Source organism: Prionailurus bengalensis, chromosome A2, assembly GCF_016509475.1.
Source record: "Prionailurus bengalensis isolate Pbe53 chromosome A2, Fcat_Pben_1.1_paternal_pri, whole genome shotgun sequence".
NCBI lineage: Eukaryota > Metazoa > Chordata > Mammalia > Carnivora > Felidae > Prionailurus > Prionailurus bengalensis.
Genome location: NC_057348.1, coordinates 85,795,445 through 85,818,122, shown reverse-complemented (window position 1 = coordinate 85,818,122; position 22,678 = coordinate 85,795,445). Strand labels below are relative to the sequence as shown.

The following is a 22,678-nucleotide window of genomic DNA, read 5'->3' as shown; positions in this document are numbered from 1 at the left end:
AGTTCCATTCAAGAGTCTCTATTACTCTGCTTAACTGTTAAATAACCTCATTAATAGTTGGCTTATATATTAAATAAAAGACCAGACCACTGTAGGCCCGATATTTCTTTGATAGTGGTGAAATCAGTGGATTCCTAAAAACCTAATTTTCTTTACTGTTATTAAGAAAGTAGATCCTATAACACATTCCTACCAGTGATACTTTTCAACAGCTTATTATCTTATTTTTTGAGACAAATTTGTGCTGTATCAATTTATTTGGCATTCGATAAGCCAAACAATATGCCTTAAATATGAACACCATATTTTGTTTTCTCTGTTTTACCCACCAGATAACATTTTCTTCCTCTCTGCTAAATTCCTGTTTTGCTTCCTTCTTTCTTTACAAGTCCATCTAATCAAAACTAATATTCTCTGAGTATACTTCTCTTCTGTTTTATACTTTTTTCCTTTTAGCATTTGCTCCTGTTAGATGATAATATTCGATGATCTGGGCATGCAATTTAGTTTACAGGCATCACAGCATTCTACAAAGCTCCTCAAATCAAGTTTTACTCATGGAAAGTATGTGATCATAGCAAATCCTTTGCTATGTTTGATTGACTAATTCGATTTTAATTTGTTGATGGCTCTAAGCTATTTCCTCAGACATCTTGACTGTTGCCATTTTTTTTCTTATTATGTTTACCTATATATGTATAGGTTATTTTTGACCTTCTCTAATGAAGGTCTCTGATGACCTTCTCTCATGAAATGATTCTCATCTATACGTATTGCTGGTTTCATGAAATCTTTTTTGAGATTTAATTTTTAAGTAATCTCTATACACAGTGTAGGGCTTGAACTCATGACCCTGAGGTCCGTAGTCACATGCTCTACCTATTGAGCCCAGGCACCCCATGGGTGTGATAATAACCTATCTCTGATAATAAACTTCTGAACCTACTGTGGGTTGCAGACACCTCAGTATTACCAGTGACAGGAAGTACCCTGCACCCTTCATTTTGCTTTGCTCTTAATGTACATCAAAGTTACACTGCTTTGTGCTTTTAGTCTCTTACAGAGATTTTGGTGAAATGATTTTTAGTATTTGTTTTCCAGAGTCCTGGGGGTCTGGGATAAAATCGGTTAGAGGCTTCATTCAGCATTAACCGTTTCCTCCTTTCCCAAATAAAGCCTTCCCTTCTTACAGCAAATGTGTTTTTGTCTATTTTCACTTTCTTTAGGATAAATTATATTCCTGAAAACTCCGAAGTACTTTGGGTAATAAATTCCGCAGAAACATCACATCTGCCCATACGAATGTTGCCAGGGTGCATACAGTTTATGTATCCAAACTAAATACAGTCCTTCCCTTTCCCTTACCTTCTTAATCATAGGTATCATAGACCTTTCTGGAAGGATTAAGAACCAGTAGAGTTTCAGAGGAGAAAATCCTACCTCCAGAGTATTTTTTATTTGTTTTGATCTGATTCTTTGTTCCACTGTTGATAGTCATTTTTACTGACAGCGACTTTTGCGTTCTCAGGGTGGATAATGGTTTCTAATTTTTAGCTACACAGCTTTATCTCATTTGGCCTGTTTTACTAGCCTGTGAATGCTACAGCAAGGCAGTGGAGTGCAGGGAATGGGGGGAGAAAAATAAAATCCGATGTAAAAGGATGCTACTAATTTAGAAAATGAACAAAAAAAAATCAAGTGCTTAATTGTTTGTTTAATACATAATTTGATTTAGGGGCGCTTGGATGGCTCACTGGCTTAAGCGACCGACTTCAGCTCAGGTCATGATCTCCGGATTAGTGAGTTCAAGCCCTGCTTCTGGCTGGTTGTCTGCTGTCTTCATGGAGCCTTTTTGGGATCCTCCCTCTCCCCCTCTCTTGGCCTCTCCCCGTCACTCATGCTCTCTCTCGAAAATAACCTCTCGAAAATATCCCATCCGGTGGGATAAGGGCAGGGACTCTGGAAAAGGTCTATTCAAATGCCTGCTCCTCACCACTTTGCCATGCCCTTTATAGGAATTATCCCATCTATTTTCATTTACAGATGAGTGGGCAGACTTTAGAGAGTTAGACCTACATTTCTGGCTCTCTGAAGTCTGTTTACTCTTCGATAAGACAAGTGTTTACCCAGTTTGTAGGAAAGAAATGGGATAATTTCTCTAAGTTCCTTGGCAAAGAGTAAGTATTGAAAAGATGTCATCCCTTACTGTTATTTAGATCTCATTATAATGGTCAACTGAAATGTCACCAGTAAAAGAAAGTTTATAAATTGTAAAAAGTGACATACATTTTAATCATCATTATTCTTAATAGCATATCATGGGCATTGTGTAATGAATATACAATTTTAATTTTTGTTAGGAAAAAAAAAGAAGACTTTTGAACTTTCCACTTGAGAGCCAAGGGTTTAAAATTTTGTCACTTCTTGGAAGTTCCTATCTATGAAGTATGAGCAGAAAGTTATGAAATAATAGTGTGCAAATTATTAAGAGGATTTTGATAATGTCAGTTACTGGAAGCTTTTTACTGAGATCATTAAAGACCCATTTGAGAGGGGTGCCTGGGTGGTTCAGTCACTTAAGTAACTGACTCTTGGTTTCAGCTCAGGTCACGATCTCACGTTTCAGGGGTTCAAGCCCAGCATCGGGCTCTGCACTGACAGTGCAGAGACTGCTTGGGATTCTCTCTCTCCTGCTCTCTCTGTCCTTCTCACACTCACTCTTGCTGTCTCTCTCTCAATCCCCCCCCCCCCAAAAAAAACCAAAAGAAAGCAAAAACTCGAGAATATGGAGAAGTAATAACAGTATTCCTCAAGTTAAAGTGAAAGCTAAGGAACTATTGGATATTTTACAGCAAGTCAAAAAGCACATTCTCTAGAAAAGGAGGAATCAGGAATGGCATTATTGTTTTCAAATTTGCAGTGGGTGATGTTTGATATTTAATAAGCTAATAAATTTTATATTTTACCAATTTGATTGGCTGATTTACACATCATAGTGATTTTCCAAGTCTTAGGAGGAAAAATTATACAAGTCAGGAGGGAACACACAGTACACACCTTTATTCACCACAGAGAGTGCTACATTCACTCCCAATGTATTAACAAAAATGGCGGGGGGGAAAGAGTGTTTCCATAGCAACATTAGCAAAACAGAAAATTTGCCTACTAAGATCACATTTTTTAACCCCACCCACTCACCAAATTGAAAGCCTGTGAGAATTAATTAAGCTCAAAGGTAAATTATTTAAAAAAGAAAATAAATTAAGATAACATGGCAAGAATGATCAATTATTTACAACCAAAGTGTCGCCAGAGGTAAAGGCAACGCATCTCCTTTGATATAAGAAGATTCAAAGGGAGGGTTAGTGGGAGGAAGAGATCTGGAGAGGGCACATCACTGTGGTAAAATTAAAAGGATGGAAGGTAGCTGAAGCCCATATAATCTGACAGGATCTTGGGTCACTGCAGTGTATGTGGACCATAGTGATTTACACCTGTTTGATTATAACCTTCAGTATCATAAAGGAACTCCTTATTCCCTTCTTGATTCAGAATAGCTAATGTTGAGGGGCACCTGGATGGCTCAGTCCTTTAAGCATCTGGCTCTTGGTTTCGGCTCATGTCATGCTCTCATGGTTCATGGGATCGAGCCCCGTGTTGGGCTCTACACTGACAGTGTGGAGCCTGGTCCGGATTCTCTCTCTCCCTCTTCTGCTCATCTCTCTCTCTCTCTCTCTCTCTCTCTCTCTCTCTCTCTCTCGCAAAATAAATAAACATTTAAAAAAATAGCCAATGTTGACTAAGATGTCACTGCTGTGTTTGCTTGGCAAAATCATGAAATCCTTAAGCAATTCTGTGAGATGGGTATTATCATCTCTTGTTTTACAGACGAAGGACAGAAGAGCAGAGAAATAAAATAATTTGTACCTTACTTTAAAACATCAATACATGTTTTATGGCTTCCTGAATTCTTTTTAAACAAGCCTCGCACACGATTTTAACTAAAAATGAAAACTGACTTCAGAATAGCTGAGGGAGCACTTTATGTAATATTTTGAGTTATCATGTAACATTAAGATGTTACCTCATTTACTGGTCATTGAAATGTATGCGTAGTATACGCACGGCCTTCATTAATTATCTGTTTAAAGAGTAGTGCAGGGGCAGTGTGGCGCAGTGGATGTCTGTCTTTGAGTTGACTTGAAAAGTTCATAAATCCATCTGTTTCAAAACTCTTAAATTATGGCAAGGAAAATACAGTGATAAACACATTAGGGATTATCAAATGTTGAAACATAAATGATATATGCCAAAGGAAATGATACTTTACTAAGAGGATAAGCCTTTTAAATTAGTTTCCACTATAGGATAGCAAAATAAATTTGGGAAACTTCTTTATCTGCCCTTTCTACTGATCTTTTTTTTTTTTTTCTCACTTTGTTGTTACATATGTGAACTTCTATGTATGTGTATATGAAACTAATGGCAAATTATAAATGTAGTACGTGGTTTTTTTTGTTGTATGTATTTATATATACTCTTGTCTCTTGTTATGGCCTTTGAAGAGCTGAATCTTTATGTTCCCCTTCTGTTCTTTCTTAAAAAGAAAAAAAGCAAAAAAAGAAATAAAGTACCAAAAAATAAATTTCAAAGGTGCTTTTGATCTGTTACACATTTTTTATTACATCAATTTGCATCATATTCAACTAAATTGTGTTTTTGCCATTTTCATAAACTGATGTAATCCACGTGAACTTTGATACATTTTTAGATTTAAAGGCAGGCAGAGCCTCACACGAAGTACCCGACAGTGAAAAGCGGTCTTTCCATATCTTTTTCTTTCATTTACTTATTTATTTTTTTAAGTAATCTCTCCACCCAACATGGGGCTGAAACTCACAGCCACGAGATCAAAAGTTGCATGCTCCACCAACTGAGCTGGCCTGGTGCCCCCCTTTTCCTTCTTTTTAAAGTGGTTGTGTACTTTATCAGTTCTTTCATATTATCTGACTCCTACAAAGATTTGAGTATTTTCTTATAGATATAGTCATTTTCCTCTTTCTACCTTGTGTAAACTTCTGTGCTTTAGGCTTTATTTGGCAATCACCATATTAAAAACAAAATAAAACCCTGTAACCTACACAAGGTTCTGTAAATTTAAGTAGTGGGCTCCCAAGAACTAAGAAGGTTTGAGCCCACATAGTATCCTGTATCCAAGAACGGGGTGGTGGGAGGAAGAAAGGAATTATAAAGACTATAAATACAAAGTAGTGTGTTTCAATGATACTTTTCAGAGAAGAAATATAAAAAGAGAAGATAAAATTTTGTAAGTTGTAAAGTCCAATTTTATTAATGCCAATTCATTATTTTTAGGACATTTTCTTGAGGATTCAGTAACAGTTTTAGAGTTTCTGTATGCATTTAATATTGCATTTGCAACATAGTATGCATTCTTTTTACAAATTTTGTCAAAAAGGCAAATATTTTTCCTTATTATTTTAGCTGTTTTGAAATTAACATTAATTGTCTCCAAGTTAAGAAGCTATGATAGTCAGTAGCAGTAAAACTCTAAATCACGATTAACCTTCTGAGTTGTTATCTATCCAGGTAGGGACTTCACTCTCACATACTCATCTCCAGTATGTCTGACTCACCAGGTTTATTTGGTCAAAAAAGGGGCTTTAGAACAAATAGTTTCTTGTTTTATTTCCCACAGCTGTAAGAGCTTGCTGTTAAGGTAATACAAACTTCTGTTTGAACAGTACTGTGAATTTTCATTTTAGAGCAGTGCTTCTCAAACTTTAGTGTACATTAGAATCACCAGGAGAAACATTAAAAAAAAAAAAAAACAACTGAGGATAGAATAAATAGGACATCAGTTAAATGGTGGTGAGAGTTTGAAGGAATGGAGATGGGTCAATGAACATTTTTATGGAAGCCTACTCATCCTGATGTGGTGGGTCAAGAAATGAGATTTTTAACCTTTTTGTAAGCTAACAAGCTATCTGACCACAATTTCAGAGATTCAGAAGACTCCTTGAGTCAGACACAATGGCCTTGATGATACCCAGCACAACAGACAGCATGGGCTCCATGTTCATATGAGTTATTCCTGGCACTCAAGTCCAATGGAGGCCATGCTGAGTAGCCCAAGTGGGCACTGCATATGCTATGATTTGTCACACCTGAGGAACCCTGACTTAGGAAACCCCAATTGTTTAAAAGGGACCCTACCAGAAAACCTCCCTAACTTTTGCCCTACAGGATTATTTTTATTTTACTGTGAAAAAATATCTCTGTTTTCTACCCTGCAGGGAATTATTCCCTCTGTCTTCCAAGGCTGTTTGCTATACATTCTAGAAAAGATACTCTAAAGCAGAGGCTCGCCTTTCCTCTGTTCACGTGACACGAAAGACCTATGGAAAATTGTCTTCAACATGGTGATTGGAAGAAGGACAAGTTCAGAGGAACAGTCATAGCAGTTCTGATGTTTCTAGTCTCCACAAAATTATGCCCTGTTGATGACTTTCTTCATTCTGGATTTTTTTCCCCCGGAGGCAGTTTTTAATAGTAGTAGTAATGTAGTAATGTAATATTTCTTGGTGATAACAACTTCAACATTTTCAGCTTATTAACATTATAATTTCAGTCACCTCTTAGTACCTCAGTTTTTAATACATCGTAGCTTCGATTTGTTGATGACTTTACAATGATCCTTATAATACAACATGATGTATGTATGCACTACTAAAGTCCTTCTTTTATTGTTTAAAAAATGAGGTGAAAAGGTGTTATTTGACTTACTATTAGTCACATGCCTACCAAATGGTAGAGCTATTTTCACTATATTGTTCTCTTTTATTGTTGTAAGTACTGAAAAATATTTGCTACATGTGCAGTTGTGGGGTCATGTAAGGATATGAAATGACCAAGGTAGGATGCCTTAGATTTGGTATTTGATATATTTGTAGGCAATTTGTTGGTAGGCAAAGTGGTTGAAAGCCTTGGGAATTAGTATGATGTATTCGACAGAATTCAGTTCTCAACTGAGGATATGTTCGTATTACCTAAGTATATGATTTCCTTATGTAAAAGTTTGATGTTGTAGCTTAACTATGTAGGACTCTGGAGCAGGCTATCAGCAGAAATAGGCTTACCCTAGTTTTAGAAACTGTCTTGTTGCTGTTTTTCTTTCCTCTCGAGAACTGATCAAATTCTCTTCCTTCTCACACTAATTCTTTCTTGGGTTTCTGAATCTGCCCTGGTGCTCAACATTTAGAGACTACAGCAACGGATTATAGATTAATTCTAGAATTCTAGAGTGGAATCACATCGATTACTCTGGATCCTTGGTACATCCACAGCCAAATTTTACTAGTATTTTTAAGGATTAGGTGACAGTGAATTAATTCAGGAAGTTTTGAGAATTACGTAACGATTGTATTAGTCTAGTAAGATGCTTGTCATGTAGGAAGACAGCTTTTGTGGCCTCTCAAAGTATCATGATAATGAATGATGATAATTTAGCGAATCTTGTTATAAATATTGATGCAACTGGGATAAAACCTTGAAAATACTTGGAAATGATTTTTCCCACATTTTCAACACACATTTAATTGAGTGCCTGCCCTTGCTACACATTGTGTGGGATATTGGAGGTGTATAGATGTGAAATAACTGCCTCCCCTACCTAATGAACTCACATTTAGTGGTTTGTTGAGAGAAAGAGAAAGGGAGACAGAGAGAGAGGGAAGACAGAAGTGAGTATAGTTTTGTGTGGCACTAATTAAAGGCAGTGGGTTACTTTTATTGATTTCCATTAAGTTATGCCTCTATTTAGAATACCATTTCTCCAAGAGTAATTAAATTCCTATGTCTAATGTAGCTTAAGTGTTACCCGCTAGAAAAGGATTTGCAAGATTTAGTCCCAGGAAAGGTGTATTGTATTAAACATGTAGATTTCTAGGAATGACACCATGTCTGTAAATCAGAATCTTTTGGGAAGTCTCTGTGGCTCAGTCAACTGCACCTCTGACTTCGGCTCAGGTCATGATCTCACAGTTTATGGGTTCGAACCTGTGTCAGGCTCTGTGCTGACAACTCGGAACCTGGAGCCTGCTTCGGATTCTGTGTTTCCCTCTCTCTCTGTCCCTTCCCACTCATACTCTGTCTCTCTCTGTTTCTCAAAAATATATAAACATTGAAGAAAAATAAAGAAAAAAGAAATCAGAATGTTTGGACGGTGCTGGGTTATGTGGGTTTGTATGAGATATGTTGAACAAGGTTTTCTGGTGATTCTTTGCAGGTGTCAAGGTGTATAGCTGATATAGAAATTAATTCAGTCGAACAGTCTTTTATTTTAAGGGGTTCCTAGCTGACTCAGTTGCTGGAGCATGTGACTCTTGACCTCAGGGTTATGAGGCCAAGCCCCACACTGGGCATGGAACCTACTTAAAAAAATGTTTTCTTAAATCTTTTATTGTTTGGTGCTTGTAGAGCATCCCCCCCTCATAATATAATCCCCCTGGTGATTATATTACCAGTTGTGTATTATTTATTTTCATTACTACTAAAAGGAGTTTTGCTGTTCTTATAGGATGATATCTCCTTTACCTTGCCTTCTGTATTCCAAGAGTCTGCCAATTTGTTTGGAGCTAACTGTATCTCTGAAGATTAGACTTGAAGCTTTGTGGTTAATTTCAAAAGCATTTCTTGAATATGGCAGATCCAGGCTGAAATCTATACAACATGATCCAGAAGCCATGTTCCAAAAGATTTTTTCACTGGATCATTAACAGAAGAATAAATGCTGATTCTTTATTCCAGACTAGCTTGATTTCAACAGCTTTTATTTATATGTTTTTGCATATATTATACTCCCAAAAGCTTGCACTAGAAAGAAAAATAGTGTTTGTATTATCAGATTTTTATTTCACATAGCTTGGAATCAAATCAATTGTAATAAAATGATAGGCTATGAAAAAAGAATTAACATGTAGCCTTACTTGCATCTTATATAGTATAAGATTTATATGTGATTTGGCTTAATATAATCACAGATTAATGTTTTACTATTAATTTTAATCTTCGTTTATGTCATGATTCCACTATTTACAGGAGTGTTAAAATATTTGAACAGATATAAATAATAAGACTCCATACTTTATTCCACTTGGTCAGTTTATTTATGAATAGTTTTAATTAAAATATATGTTATATATTATGTCGCCTGTTCTGTTTCTCTCAATAAACAATAGTCAAGATGGCAAACTCCTTTTTTTCTCCTCAGTAAACTCAAATAGATGAACTTGTGCTAAGTTATTTTATTAGAGTCGTTGGAATTTTTCAAATCACTAGAATATATTTTTCTACATTAAAATAGGATTTTATTAAAAATATATCTTTTGTGTCTTGGAATCAATTTGGGATTGCTCTGCTAGAAAAACAAAAGTGAGTTTGAAAAAAAGATAATGATTATAATTATGTGCTCATGTTTCATGTCATTAAACAAAAGCAGAAAGTCTTCAGAAGCGTATTTTAAGCAAGCATAAGTAAAACATAAAAACAGCATTTAGTTATCTTTGTAAGCATGGGCTTAGTAACCCATAGTTCTATAGTGAGACGGAATCGACATGTATTTGGATATGTTGTTTTGCTTAAGTATTGATTTAGCTTCTTTCAAACTGCATGAAAAATGCCTGCACAGAACGAATGATGATCTCCTGATGGAGAGAAGAAATAAGTGTGTTCTAATGATGAAGATACATTAAATGCATAGAGATGTGGTGCTAAAAAGTGGCCTTAGAAATAGGTCCAGCTTTGTTTACCTGAGAGTTCTTTTCTAGGCATTATCTTTACTTTCCAAAACCTTCAGCAAACCATTTCTCAAAACTCATTGACATTAAATTCTCATTTTCTTTTCTTTCGTTTTTTTTTGAACTTTATTTATTTATTTTGCAAGACAGAACAAGCGACGGAGGGGAGACAGAAAGGGGGGAGAGGGAGAATCCCAAGCAGGTTCTGCATTGTCAGTGTGGAGATTGATGTGGGGCTCAAACCACGAACCTTGAGATCATGACCAGAGCTGAAACCAGGAGTCCGATGCTTAACCAGCTGAGGCACCCAGACACCCCAGATTCTCATTTTCAATGTAAACCATCACTTGCAAGGATGGTGGTTTCTCCTTAGACATATCATCGCCACCCCCCTTGAAGCAGGTGGAGTTTCTCTTTGGCATTCATCCTGTATGCAACCTATCAGTTAGAAAGAAGAATCATCAGGGTCAACATCAGATAACATTCACGTTGTTAAACAAAATACACTCCAAACCATACCAAAGGATACAGACCAATTCATTACAGGGATTGCTCTGAGTAGGAAAATTGATCAAGGGAGGTGAAGAAGGAGAATTTCAAGGTTACTTGTAATATTTTATTTTGTATATTAAAGGTTTTAGAGCAAACATAAAAAAGGATAAAGGTGAATTCTGAGTAATGGATTCAGACTATTTTTTCTATGCTTTTCAGTATTTTTAATCTCCCCCCAGATCACAAAAATAAAAAGACTTGTGGCTAAAAAGTGTCAGTGGCTAGCAGTACTCTCTTTAGAAGCTTTTCTCTTCATGGAGCACCTGGGTGCCTCACTCTGTTAAGTGTCCGACTTTGGCTCAGGTCATGATCGGGGCTTGAGTTCTAGCCCCACATAGGCTCTGTGCTCCTGGACCCTGCCTCAGATTCTATGTCTCCCTCTCTCTCTGCCCCTCTCTCGCTCACACCCTGTCTGTCTCTCAAAAATAAACATTAAAAAAAATTTAAGAAAAGATTCTTTTATCTTCTTTAATTTTGAGATATTTCCATTTTTGATAAAAGCAGTACTTTTAAAATTTTGTTCTCTGTGTGGCACAATTTCACTGAAATAAAGTAAAATTAGCAAAACATGTATATTGTAACCATTAGAAAATCATCTGTCAATCACTGATCACATGATGTGTTTGTGTGTATTGTCTGTGTATGTGTGTGCTAGTTTTATATGGTACATGGATGTATATAAATACCCTTTAGAAGCAGGGATTATGTCCTATATTTTTATTCACTCAACACTTTTATATAGCAAGTATTTAGTAAATATTTATTGAGTAAAAGTAAACTCTCTACATGTGTTATCCTAGATTTTTTCCCTCCTAGTCTGGATGTGTATTTACCTAGAGATCACAGTTATCAAGTGTTGAAAAATGCCAAATTTATCTCATCCCGGTTGACATGTTGGAATTTTGTAACTTTTTAATCTCAAATCCGAGTTTCCAGCCTGCCTTCTTCAGTCAACAGATCTTTTCCATAGTACCATTGTTTCTTTATAGAAATGTTTTAAATAGTATGTAAATATAACAGATGTGATTTTAAAAACATATAAAGCAATTTCTCTATACATTAAGATTTTCATAGTAATATGTTTGTTCACCAGGATATAGTAAGTTGCTCAAAGACTTTGATAGAATTCTGCTGGGCATATATATTTATATGAATTTTTTTAAGTTTATTTATTTTGAGAGAGAGAAAGAGAGAAAGAGCAGGGGAGGGGCAGAGAGAGAGGGAGAGTGGGAATCCCAAGCAGGCTCTGCCCTGTCAGCATGGAACCTGATGCGAGACTCAATCTCAGGAAAAGTGAGATCATGACATGAGCCAAAATCAAAGAGTTAGTTGCTTACCTGACTGAGCCATCCAGGTGCTTCTATATTTATATGAATTTAAATAAAAATTACTTATGCATTGTTTTATGTGCGCTAGAAAAAACCACTGTGCATTATTTGCCATTATTTGCTTATAGTTTTGGAAAGAGAAGAATATTTTTACCTTTTACATGAAACAGTATTAGATTTGGAAGTAAGGTGTTGTCTACTTGAGGTCTTCCCTACTTACTGTCAGCATAAGAAATGCTAAGGAAATGTCACACCTCACTATCTTTTTTCAGTATTTCACAAAATAAGGTGAGAAAACAGAACACTAATAATCTGCTCTCTCTTCTCATTCTTTTTATGGTAAAAATAAAATAAAACTGAGGTCATTTTATTACTTACTGTATTAAATCACTATATTCCCTGAATTGCTTTTGGACCACCATGTGGTGGCAAGAGATTTTATGTAGGGCAAAATACAGTGCAAATTATGAATCGTTAAGGTGCTTACATTGATTTCAGTCATGTATGTACATGTTGAAGTGGTCATCAGTGATTATAGTTGTAAAATAGCCTAGTCTATGAAGTCACGTTTGTAAGATTCAAATAGCAAACCCCACTGAGTTTATTAGCATACAAATAAGTAGAAAATATAAAGGTAGGTATTTATCTTCGATGCTATAAAATGTTAACTGAATTTCCTAAAATCCCATAGTTAGCAAATACCACCAGAATTTGAAATCCGATCTGTTTGATTGAAAAGTGTGTGTCCATCATAATATTATACCTCCAAAGTAATTGTTTGTACCTGTACACTTTTCTTCAAAACATAAAAGTCTGTTCAGTCACCTAAGTCAGCTATTTTCAGAAGGTATTGTTAGACCATTCAAATGATTACCCTGATTCTTTTGAAATGTTAAGAACATTTGATGAAGATAGGCAAAACTCATTAGAGTAATAAAAAGTTGTCAACATAGGCATAACACAATAAATGGCTAATCCTTATTGGGTGTTAACTATTTGTACACTAATTACATAACATGCATATTTTACTTGAATTCGTCCATTGTGTATATCTATTACCTCTTTATTAGAAAGAAAAATGTTGACATTCTCTAGCCAAAGACATTGTTTTGATTTAGAGATGTTTCTTGAATGATGTTTCTAAGTCAATTCTTTATATTAACATGAGTATCAACATTATTGGGGTCTAAGTGAACTGTCATGATCCCTGAAGGTTTCCTTTCAAAGCTATTAAAGAAAATTCTTTGCAGTCAAATATTTCAGAAAACTTATATTTTCCTCTGCAATTAACATACAGTCTAGGAAGCATATTATATACAGGTTTGGAAAATAGTTTCCAAGAGAAAATGTATTCAGGTATTGTTAAGGAAAATGATAGAATTATTTCAGTGTATACCGTAGAATTATATTGCTCTTATTAGACTTTCATATCACCTGATAGAATTCAATGCTAGTGGAAGAGATAAGGATATGACAAAAAAGTGAAGGTTGAGAATGAAGAGGCCTTCAAGGGAGCTGATCTTTCTTTAATCTGATAAACCTCTCCCATTCTCTATTTTGTTTCTTTTTCTTTCTCTTTCTTTCTTTCTTTCTTTCTTTCTTTCTTTCTTTCTTTCTTTCTTTCTTTCTTTCTTTCTTTCTTTCTTTCTTTCTTTCTTTTCCTTCCTTCCTTCCTTCCTTCCTTCCTTCCTTCCTTCCTTCCTTCCTTCCTTCCTTCCTTCCTCCTTTTTTTTGTTTTTTCTCCTTACAGATCAGTGCATATCAAAGTCTTTTTCTCTGACAAAGACTATTCTCTCAGGATCCGAGGGCAAGACCTATGTAAAGATAGCCTCCCAGCTGATATATGATGGTGCTGTTTGTGTTTTTAGTCTTTAGCAATTTCTAAACGTTTGCTGGGAAATTTTCCATTAGCCTGAAATATTTTTCTGCCAGTGTTTCTGGTTTTGGTACTGCCATGTCTTCATATGTTTTCTAAAAGACTGAGGATGTTAACATTTTTGATGAGTTTAATGGAGACTAAAAATTGGTTTTGTGATATGAACGTAAGCTTCCGAGTCAGAAAGCTTAGGTCCACGTCCATTTTGTTAAGCTTGTGAGTGCTCAAAATAGTCTTGAAATGATTTTCTGTTTTAAATGCTCAAATCAATAGGTAGGTAGGGATGTGTATATTATTAATACATCTATGACGTTGTATATATACTTATTCTCATATACACATGTGAATTTTCATATACACATAGGCTGTTTTAGTTTTTTTGTTTTTTGTTTTTTTTTTTAATGTTTATTTGTTTTTGAGCGACAGAGAGGGAAGAGTGTGACCAGGGTAGGGGCAGAGAGAGAGGGAGACAAAGAATGTGAAGCAGGGCTCCAGGCTGTAAGCTGTTAACACAGAGCCCAATGCAGGGCTTGAACTCACCAACCCCGAGGTCATGACCTGAACCAAAGTCAGAGTTTCACCTATTGAGCCACCCAGGCGCCCCTGCTGTTTCATTTATAATAAAGCCATTTAATGAATTTGTCTGATTTATCTTAATAAGGGCAGAATTCAGTTCCAGTTTTCTCTCAGAGGAACTTGTGCCAAGTTGGGTCTTTTGTATCTATACTTGGTTCGATATTAATGTTTGATACTATCTTAAACTGTACTATAAATTGAATGAGAAAAAAATACACATTTTTTATTCTGAATTAAGTTATTATTACAGGATATACTTATATAACCAATTATGATTACTATAGCCATAACTATAGTTATACACTGAGCAAATATTCACATTTTATTAGGTAGGAATTTTATCAGTCTTAACGCAATTTGCCTTATGGCATTTAACAGTAGATAATTGGCTTGAAAAGTAAAAATGTCACCAGAATGGAAGTTAATTAAGGACTTGAAGTGTCCAAAAGACATGTCAGTTTTCTAGAAGTCGTGGCTAGCTGGTCTTTTGCCACAGGAAAGAGCACCATCAGCAGCTGTTTCTATTAGTTCCTAATACAGACTTCTTAAGTGTAAAGTGCAGTCGAATGTTTTATCACAAATTTTACTAGATAAAACAGATTTCATTAAGTTTTAATGAACAAAGAGGTTAACAGACGTGCCTTTCATGATGATGCATTTATAGATTTCTGAGCTGGGCATATAAAACTTAGCAACTTTCAAGCTTCAAACCAACCTCTAAAATACACATTTTTTTTTTCTTGTACGTAACTATCTATCTTTAGGTTTCTACAGCCATTTCAAAGTCTTGCAGTAAATGGCATTACTTCATAAAATTAGTGTTTAAAAATTATACGTATAATTTTTATTATGTATATACTGCATATATATAATATATATAATAATCAAAAATAAAGGTGATTTGAACTCTCCTCCTGGGAGAATTGTCTTTTAGAAGTTTGTTGCCCTTATTCATCTCTCTTTCACTTTTTTTTAGAAATAACTAGCTGTGATGATTAATGTCATTATGGCTTGTTAAACATGGATTATGTTCATATTATAAGCCATGTGATTCTGGATCAGATCAGTTAAGTTGTACTTCGTTATGCTTTCCAGGGTTGATAACAGCATGGTAGTTAGAGTGGAGCTTTGAAAAGCATGTCTGGCCCTGAGGGTGAATGTCCCCGAGTGTGTTCTTTGTGGGACATCTTCCTTGTGTGTGTTGTGCAAGGAAAAATTTTAACATCCTTCTCCAAGACATAAAGACATTGAAAAGTTCTAATATTTCTTCATTGAAAAAATTACTTAACTTATTTATGTGTTATCCAATATTTTTGTTTAAATTCACAAAATGCTTGGGGTGCCTGGGTGGCTCAGTCGGTTAAGCGTCTGACTTTGGCTCAGATCATAATCTCGTGGTTCTTGGGTTCGAGACCCGTGTCAGACTCTCTGCTTACAGCTTGGGGCCCGGATCCTGCTTTAGATTCTGTGTCTCCCTCTCTCTCTGCCCCTTCCCCACTCGTGTTTGTTTCTGTCTGTCTCTGTCTTTCAAAAATAAATAAACATTAAAAAAATTTAAAAACAAAATGCTTAAGTTTATCATTTGTCGTATACATAGGAACATTTAGTTGTTCTTGTACTGCCTGTTAAAAATAAAGGAAGACTTGTATTCTGAATTCTGTCAAGAATATGCTTCTTGTTTATTTTCTCATTTTGTCTTTTATCTTCCCATCCTAAAGTTTCCCTACAAAGAAGTTGCTCCCATCTCTATTTACTTTGCCATTTTATTCACTTTTTGCTACATTTTCACACTGAATTTGACTTTTCAGCAGTATTGCAATGCAATATTACTGAAATGTATACAGTTTTTCCTTGATTTTTGCTTTGTTGAGCTTTTTCTTTTTGTTACGGATAGAAAACCTTCGGTTACTCTTCCTCATCTAATTTCTAACATTTACTAGCTTTTCTTCTAATCCATGTTTTCCTAGTGGCTGATAGACTGAAACCATTGTCCTTTTAAGCACACTGGAGAGTTTTCTTTTAAATTCGATTTAGGAATTCTTAGTTTATAAGATCTCCCATCAGGCAGTATTTTATAGCCCTCAGTAATCCCTCCTTAAAAGTTCAGAAAGTGAACAGATTATGGTTTTGAATAACTGAGAATTGAAGTCAGTAGTAATATAAAAACTGACATAAACGTATGTTTCCGTTGTATAGTGAACTGGACTTCCTTTGGAAGAGTACTCATTGAAGCATAGTTCATAATGAAAGATCAGAAACCACTGATCTCGAACCACTAATCCACTACGAGATTTATACTTTTCTAAAACCTGATTATTCCTGTCCTTAAAAATGAGTTTAATATTTATTGTATTTACTGGTAATCTATTCCTGTTTCTGCCAGTCTTCTAGCTGTTGGAGGCAGGCCACGGGTGAACTCAACGTTAAGTTGTCATTTCAAAGAGACAGCATAAAAATGAAATCATAATTAACCCTCAAAGTTAGATAGCTAACATTTACATTGCTTACTGCCTGGCAGGCACCTTTCGAAGCACTTTACATGTAGTAACTCATTTAATCCTTTCAACAGTCCATGAGGCCAGCTTTGGCATTTTTCACCTGAGAAACCAGAAGAGATTTAACGTTTCCCAGGTTTGCCCAGCTAGAATGCAGCAAGGTTGGTGTTTAAGCCTCGGCAGTCAGCTTTCAGATCTGTGTTCTTCATCGCTAAATGTCACTGTCTCTTGTAAAATCTTATCACATGGAAAGCATAATAGTAACACTGAGAAATACAAAGAGAAAAATTTGAAAACTATTAGAGAAACAAAAAAATAGAATTTATCTATAAAATGTCATTAGCAGACTGACCACAGACATGTTATCTCCAGCTGAACTTTTAACAGAGTAACATTTTAAAAGTGCTAAAGTAAAAGTCAGGCTAGAATTCTCTAACTATGCTAACATACAAGAGCGAATGTGAAATCAGGCCATTTTCAGTTGATGTGCAGATTCTGATAGTTTGGTACTCATAGGTTATCTCTGAGAGAAGAAGAATGTATTTCCTCCAGAAGGAAACTATTATATTTTTATGGCTTTTTGTAAAAACAAAACAAAAACAGAAAAACCTTAATATGCTATTAAGAATGTGCCTAGTTATAGTAGTTAGTACATATTTATTGATCTCTCAATGTCATTTCCTTTCTATTTATAGAGAAATACATGCTATCAAGGTATTTACTAAAGACTGGCGCTACCAAGATGAATATACTCTACTCATTCAAGCTTTTTCTAAAACTGAAATGTTAGTCATTGAAAGAAAGCACTCAGGGTGCCCGTATCCTCTGCTGCTGCAGAGCTAATAAGCAACGGTATTCAAGAATAGTAGGTTATTTATATTACTTAAGAGTTAATATACACATAGCAACTTTAGTAGATTAGATTACTGATTGAGGAGTTATGCATCGTAAATAAGGAGTTTCTCGTGCTTTTTGCGTCCTTATAATTGATTTGAAAACCTCAGCACTGTGTGTATTCACAAGTGTGTATTCATGTGATCATTCAAATTCTAAGATACAATGTTTCCTTTTCAGCGCTTGGCTTTGGAAGCAGAGAAGGTTCAAGCAGCCCACCAGTGGAGAGAGGATTTTGCGGTAAGGATCCTTTTTAACCACTTAAGTAGTAACTTTTTGTGCTTGATTGTTATGATTACATCAAGATTTTTGAGTGATAGAATCTTAAGATGATATGAGACCAAAACACAGCCACATTTTGTTTCTTTAAAAAATTTGCTTTTGGGGCGCCTGGGTGGCTCAGTCGGTTAAGCGTCTGACTTCGGCTCAGGTCATGATCTCGTGGTCTGTGGGTTCGAGCCCTGTGTCGGGCTCTGTGCTGACAGCTCAGAGCCTGCAGCCTGTTTCAGATTCTGTGTCTCCCTCTTTCTCTGACCCTCCCCTGTTCATGCTCTCTCTCTGTCTCAAAAATAAATAAATGTTAAAAAAATTTTTTTTTTTAAAAATTGCTTTTGGATAATCAGGGCCATTAAGTTAGTCATGATGTTCTTGCTTATGTTCCATATTAAAACAAGTCTTTGGAAATGTTCTCCTATAATCAAAGTTATTTATAAAATTAATGATACTAAAAGAGAATTACATTATAATGTCTGAATCATATTTATAGATATGAATATACTAGTTGGCAAACAAGATGCATTTTAACAACTTTGAGTGTGTGAGAATGATATGCATATTACAGTCACCTTGGTGGTGGGCAGTGTGATTGAAGTGAGAATGAATGAATTAAACTTTCTAAAATTTAATTGGTTCCACTTTGGCTACATGCAATCTTTCTTTTACTGTGGTCTACTTCCAGAAGTTCCAGTTGATATTAGCGTTTCTATATGTTTTTGATAAACTTTTGCTAATTATACAGATAGCAGAAATTTTCCTTGTAATCAGTTTTGTCTGCTTATTTATCTTTCATCTGTATTTCCTTCTCTTCATGTGTTCATCCATTCTTTCATCGTCTTTTTTTCTATCTCTATATCTGTGTATCTATCCGTATATCTATTAATACATCTATGAATGGATTCAGTATTTCAACTGACCTCATCTTATCTATTGATCTATCTATCTTGTTATAGCCAGGGGTACAGTGAAAAAGTTTGCCCTTAATAGTTAAAATATTTATCTTACATATTTGAATTATTTCATTTATAGTGAAAATCTCTATAGTTTCTGATCATAGAAAAATTCCATGTAACTAATTTTGGGCATGTTTAAAATAGGGTATGGGTGACAGCTTTATTGTACTATTAAATTGGTTTTGAATGTTGTAAACAAAAGTCTCAAATTTGAAGGGAAGAAAGTTGTGCTTCAGAGAACACAAAACTGAAGTTCGTGTCATGTAGATACAGGCTTAGTCCATAATCATTTGTCCTAGCTAAGTTAACAAAGATCAATTCATCATCCATAATATATAAAGAAAAAAATGGTGATTAAGTTAGAAACATAAGTTTGAGTATTGAGGGCAGATTTTAAGCTTATCCAATGAAGGGCTTTACAACGTTGTTAGTTTCTTTCAGATGAAAGGACAACAAGGTTGAATTTTTTGTTCTTGTTTCTCAAATGGACAAAAAGCAGCCACACTAATTTGCCCCCAAAGACATCCGTTTGGTTTAGTTAATAATAAATGGAAATTGCTCTTTTCCTCCCAACTCAGCGGTGGTATAGGAAAAGAAATGCAAAGGCATAACAGGTATGGAGCAGGACCGTGTATTCTGCTTAGCGTTGGTATGGTACAACTGGTGTTGTCTTGGTTTAAATTCTGAGTTAGTTTCAATTCTGAGAACTCAAAAAAACATGAAGTTCACGCGGATCAGCTTTTGTAATATATTTCCTTGCTGTTCGTAAACTTTTCTTTGCATGAAAGGAATTTGGTAATCTTTCTCAGTCATCTATTAGTTACATGTCTTTTTTAGCTTCCGAGGGAGAAATGATGTGGTAAAGAATAAACTGGCAAGCAGGGATGTAGTAATGCCTTTATATCATTGGTGTTGTCTTATTTAACTCTTATGTTCTCGCTTTCGGGTTGTAAGAGATTCTTGCCCAGATATATTGCAAACTCCTTGATATCATAAAATCATTAACACTAATTCAACATTTGGGCAATGCTGTAATTCTCCTTGCAGAAGTAATGGGCAGTCATTGTAGAGGAACCAAGAAACTCTCGGTGTGTGTTAACCGTTATCATATTTTTCTGAATCCTAGCCATCATTCCTTGTAAGGCACCCAATCATTTATATATTGCTAAGGAAAGGAAAAAAAGAAGCCAATTAAATTATGATGCATAAGCAATGTTAAGATGTGTTCTTATCTGTCAGATGTTAAAATGTGAAAAAATTTACCTTGAAATGTCATCGCTGTCGTCTCCTTTCTCAGTGCCTGTCCCCAAACAGTGGCACTGCTAGCGTAAGTCATGCAAGAAGACGAATCGGTCCCATAATGACACAGAAGCCATTACTAAATTGTACACAGTTAAATAGAAAATAAGTGGTTTTCTCAGTGAGTGTTAGGAGTTCTTGGCAAATAGTGACCACCGTGTAAGAGAATTCTTGAACAAATTCTGTTCTTAATTTCCCCCTAGATTACCTCACAATTTATTTAGGCCCTATGAACATATTGATTGACAGAAAAAGAGATTGTTAAAAGGAAAACAGGTTAGTCCACTTTAGAGCTCTGTCAACTCATTTCCTGAGTACCCTTCTTGAAGGACCGTCAACAATGTTCACAGAATATGTGTTGGTAATAGTTTGTACCCTGAGAATGGATATTTTCCATATCTTACCAGGCCAGCCATACCCGGTCTTTACAGTAGTCCTTCCTATTTCAAGAGCCCTTTGAAACGCCGTAAGTTATTTTATGTTTGAAGAATAGAACGTGAATTCAGATGGCCTAATCTTCAGATTCAAATATTGCAAAAATGAGACACTCTTTTTCTTTTTCTTTTTTTTTTCTGGAAAATCAGATGATACTTCAATTCCTATATGTACCATGGTTAGACAAATCATTCCAAGCCATAGACAAATCAGATTTAATCATCAACATTAAATTTCCCCTTATTTTAGGAGAGCACACAAAATAATTGCAAGTTTTATAAGTACTTTAACCAAACATTTAAAAATGTTTAATTTGGAGCTAAATGCTACTGTATTCCAAAATGTCCTCTTTTTAAATTTTATAATCCTTTCATCTCTTAAGATAGAAAACTATTTGCATCGGTGCGATAGTTCTTTAATGCCACCCTTTAATAATTTAACACTGGGATGATTTAGAAGGCAGAAATGATTTCATAAAAGGTACATTAACATTTCAAAAAGATACAATATTCTGATTCTTCCCTCAAGTATTAGTAGGCAAATTTCATTAATATTACTTAGGCAAAATGTTGATTAACACTTCCTACTCTTTAATGTAGAGAAATCTCAGGAACAACGAGAACAAAAGGCAAAGCACTGAAATGCTGGCAACAAGGAAAGGCTCGTGTAATTCACACTCTCCCTTGGTGCCACTCAGTTCCCAATTGAATGTACAATTGCGGTAACAAAGGGCATACACTCTAAATGGATGAAGATTTATGCGGTCATGCATTTACAAGTTCAAACCAATATTTGTAAATAAGCTGTATCTACCAGCTGCCTTTCGGGTCTCCATGCAACTTACGGGTGTTAAAGGTGATATTTCATGTCACTTATGATGGACAGATTATTAAGGGCAGGTGGGAGAAGCAAAAAGAGAGCTTAGACAAGGAATTGTTCTGCATGAAATAATTGCTGTTATTTCTACCAAACAGATCTTTTCCAATTGCATTTGAAATCTCATTTGATTACATTGCAATGGTTGGTTAACTTAAGCAATTTTGTTTCCAACTAAGCCTGCAATATTAATTGTACTTACACATGTATAAACATAAGGGGTGCCTAATTTGTATTTTAATAAGTAGGATCTTTATGTATGGCTTATTAGCATCAGCGTGTTACTGCGCAGACTGAGTACAGACGGCTCGAAATTGGCCAGTAAATAAAACATTTGAGGAGCCTTTTTTTAGCTTCAGCTTTACAGAGAAGCTAAATTAGAAGGTGAAATTTTTTTTCTAGTGAAGTTGAACGTTATTGAGTGTCAATCACGTTAACTTGGTTCTCCTAATTTAGAGTTATTTTTATATATTTAAAAAAAAATCACTTTGCTCAAATTGTAATTTGAAATGTTGCTTTTAAAGTTTTGTGTTTATAGGAGTTAAATAGGCACTGGCCTTATGTATTTAATTATTTCATCTATCTTATTCATTTCATGGAAATCCTTCAGTTCTGTTGACTGAGGCACAAACAGTTATCAGTTTGTGAACTGTGAAAACATACTATATTTATTTTGGTTACCTCGTATAAAGATAAACACTATTCTAAGTTATACAGTGGTATAGGTTCTAGATACGAAAGAACTGACTTTTTAGGGATAAAAATTGGGGGGGGTGGCATTCTATATTAATGAATAAATGAAGGAGTTTAGTAGATTACCAAAATGATTTTAGACTCTGACTGGATTTAGTCTTTTTTGAGTTTCTACCTTTGCTTGAATTGCCCTTTTGGGAGCAAGAGGTTGCCTATTTTAATGTTTTTGCTACATGTCTTTCAATTTTTTACTACTGTTTTCTTTTAAGAGTGTTGTCAATCTCTTCTCCTTATGAAGATAGATCAAAAGGAGCCACAATACAAAACTGATTTCTCCCAAAATTCCAGGCAACCAATTTATAGCAAAGAGGTATATTTATGGTGCTTACTCTTTTTGTTTCTGCATACATACGAATGTCCATAGTTAGAGCATTATAGTAAGCAAAGTTGAAAATAATAACCATGGGCTTTAAATTGTTAGTTATTCTGGGTGATACTCCTTAGCTGTTGTTTTTACACTGAAAAATAGAAGCTAAATATTTATATATCAATTACCTATATAATAACATTGGTTTCATATTTAATAATTTTAAATAGTTACTAATAATTT

General features: G+C 35.0%; 1 protein-coding gene across 11 annotated transcripts in view; it reads left to right on the top strand.

Moving 5' to 3' along the window:
• Positions 1-22,678, top strand: part of CACNA2D1 (calcium voltage-gated channel auxiliary subunit alpha2delta 1) — a 496,257-nt gene that overhangs the window by 248,210 nt on the left and 225,369 nt on the right. For 9 of the 11 annotated variants that reach the window (XR_006298483.1, XM_043588716.1, XM_043588714.1 and 6 more), the window contains exon 4: positions 17,717-17,776. The exons of the other annotated variants lie outside the window; for them this stretch is intronic. Coding sequence is in view for 8 of the 9 variants with exons in the window: in XM_043588716.1 (XP_043444651.1) it covers positions 17,717-17,776 (60 nt within the window). In the remaining variant the exon portion in view is untranslated. The remainder of the gene's footprint in view (positions 1-17,716; positions 17,777-22,678) is intronic. 11 annotated transcript variants of the gene reach the window in all.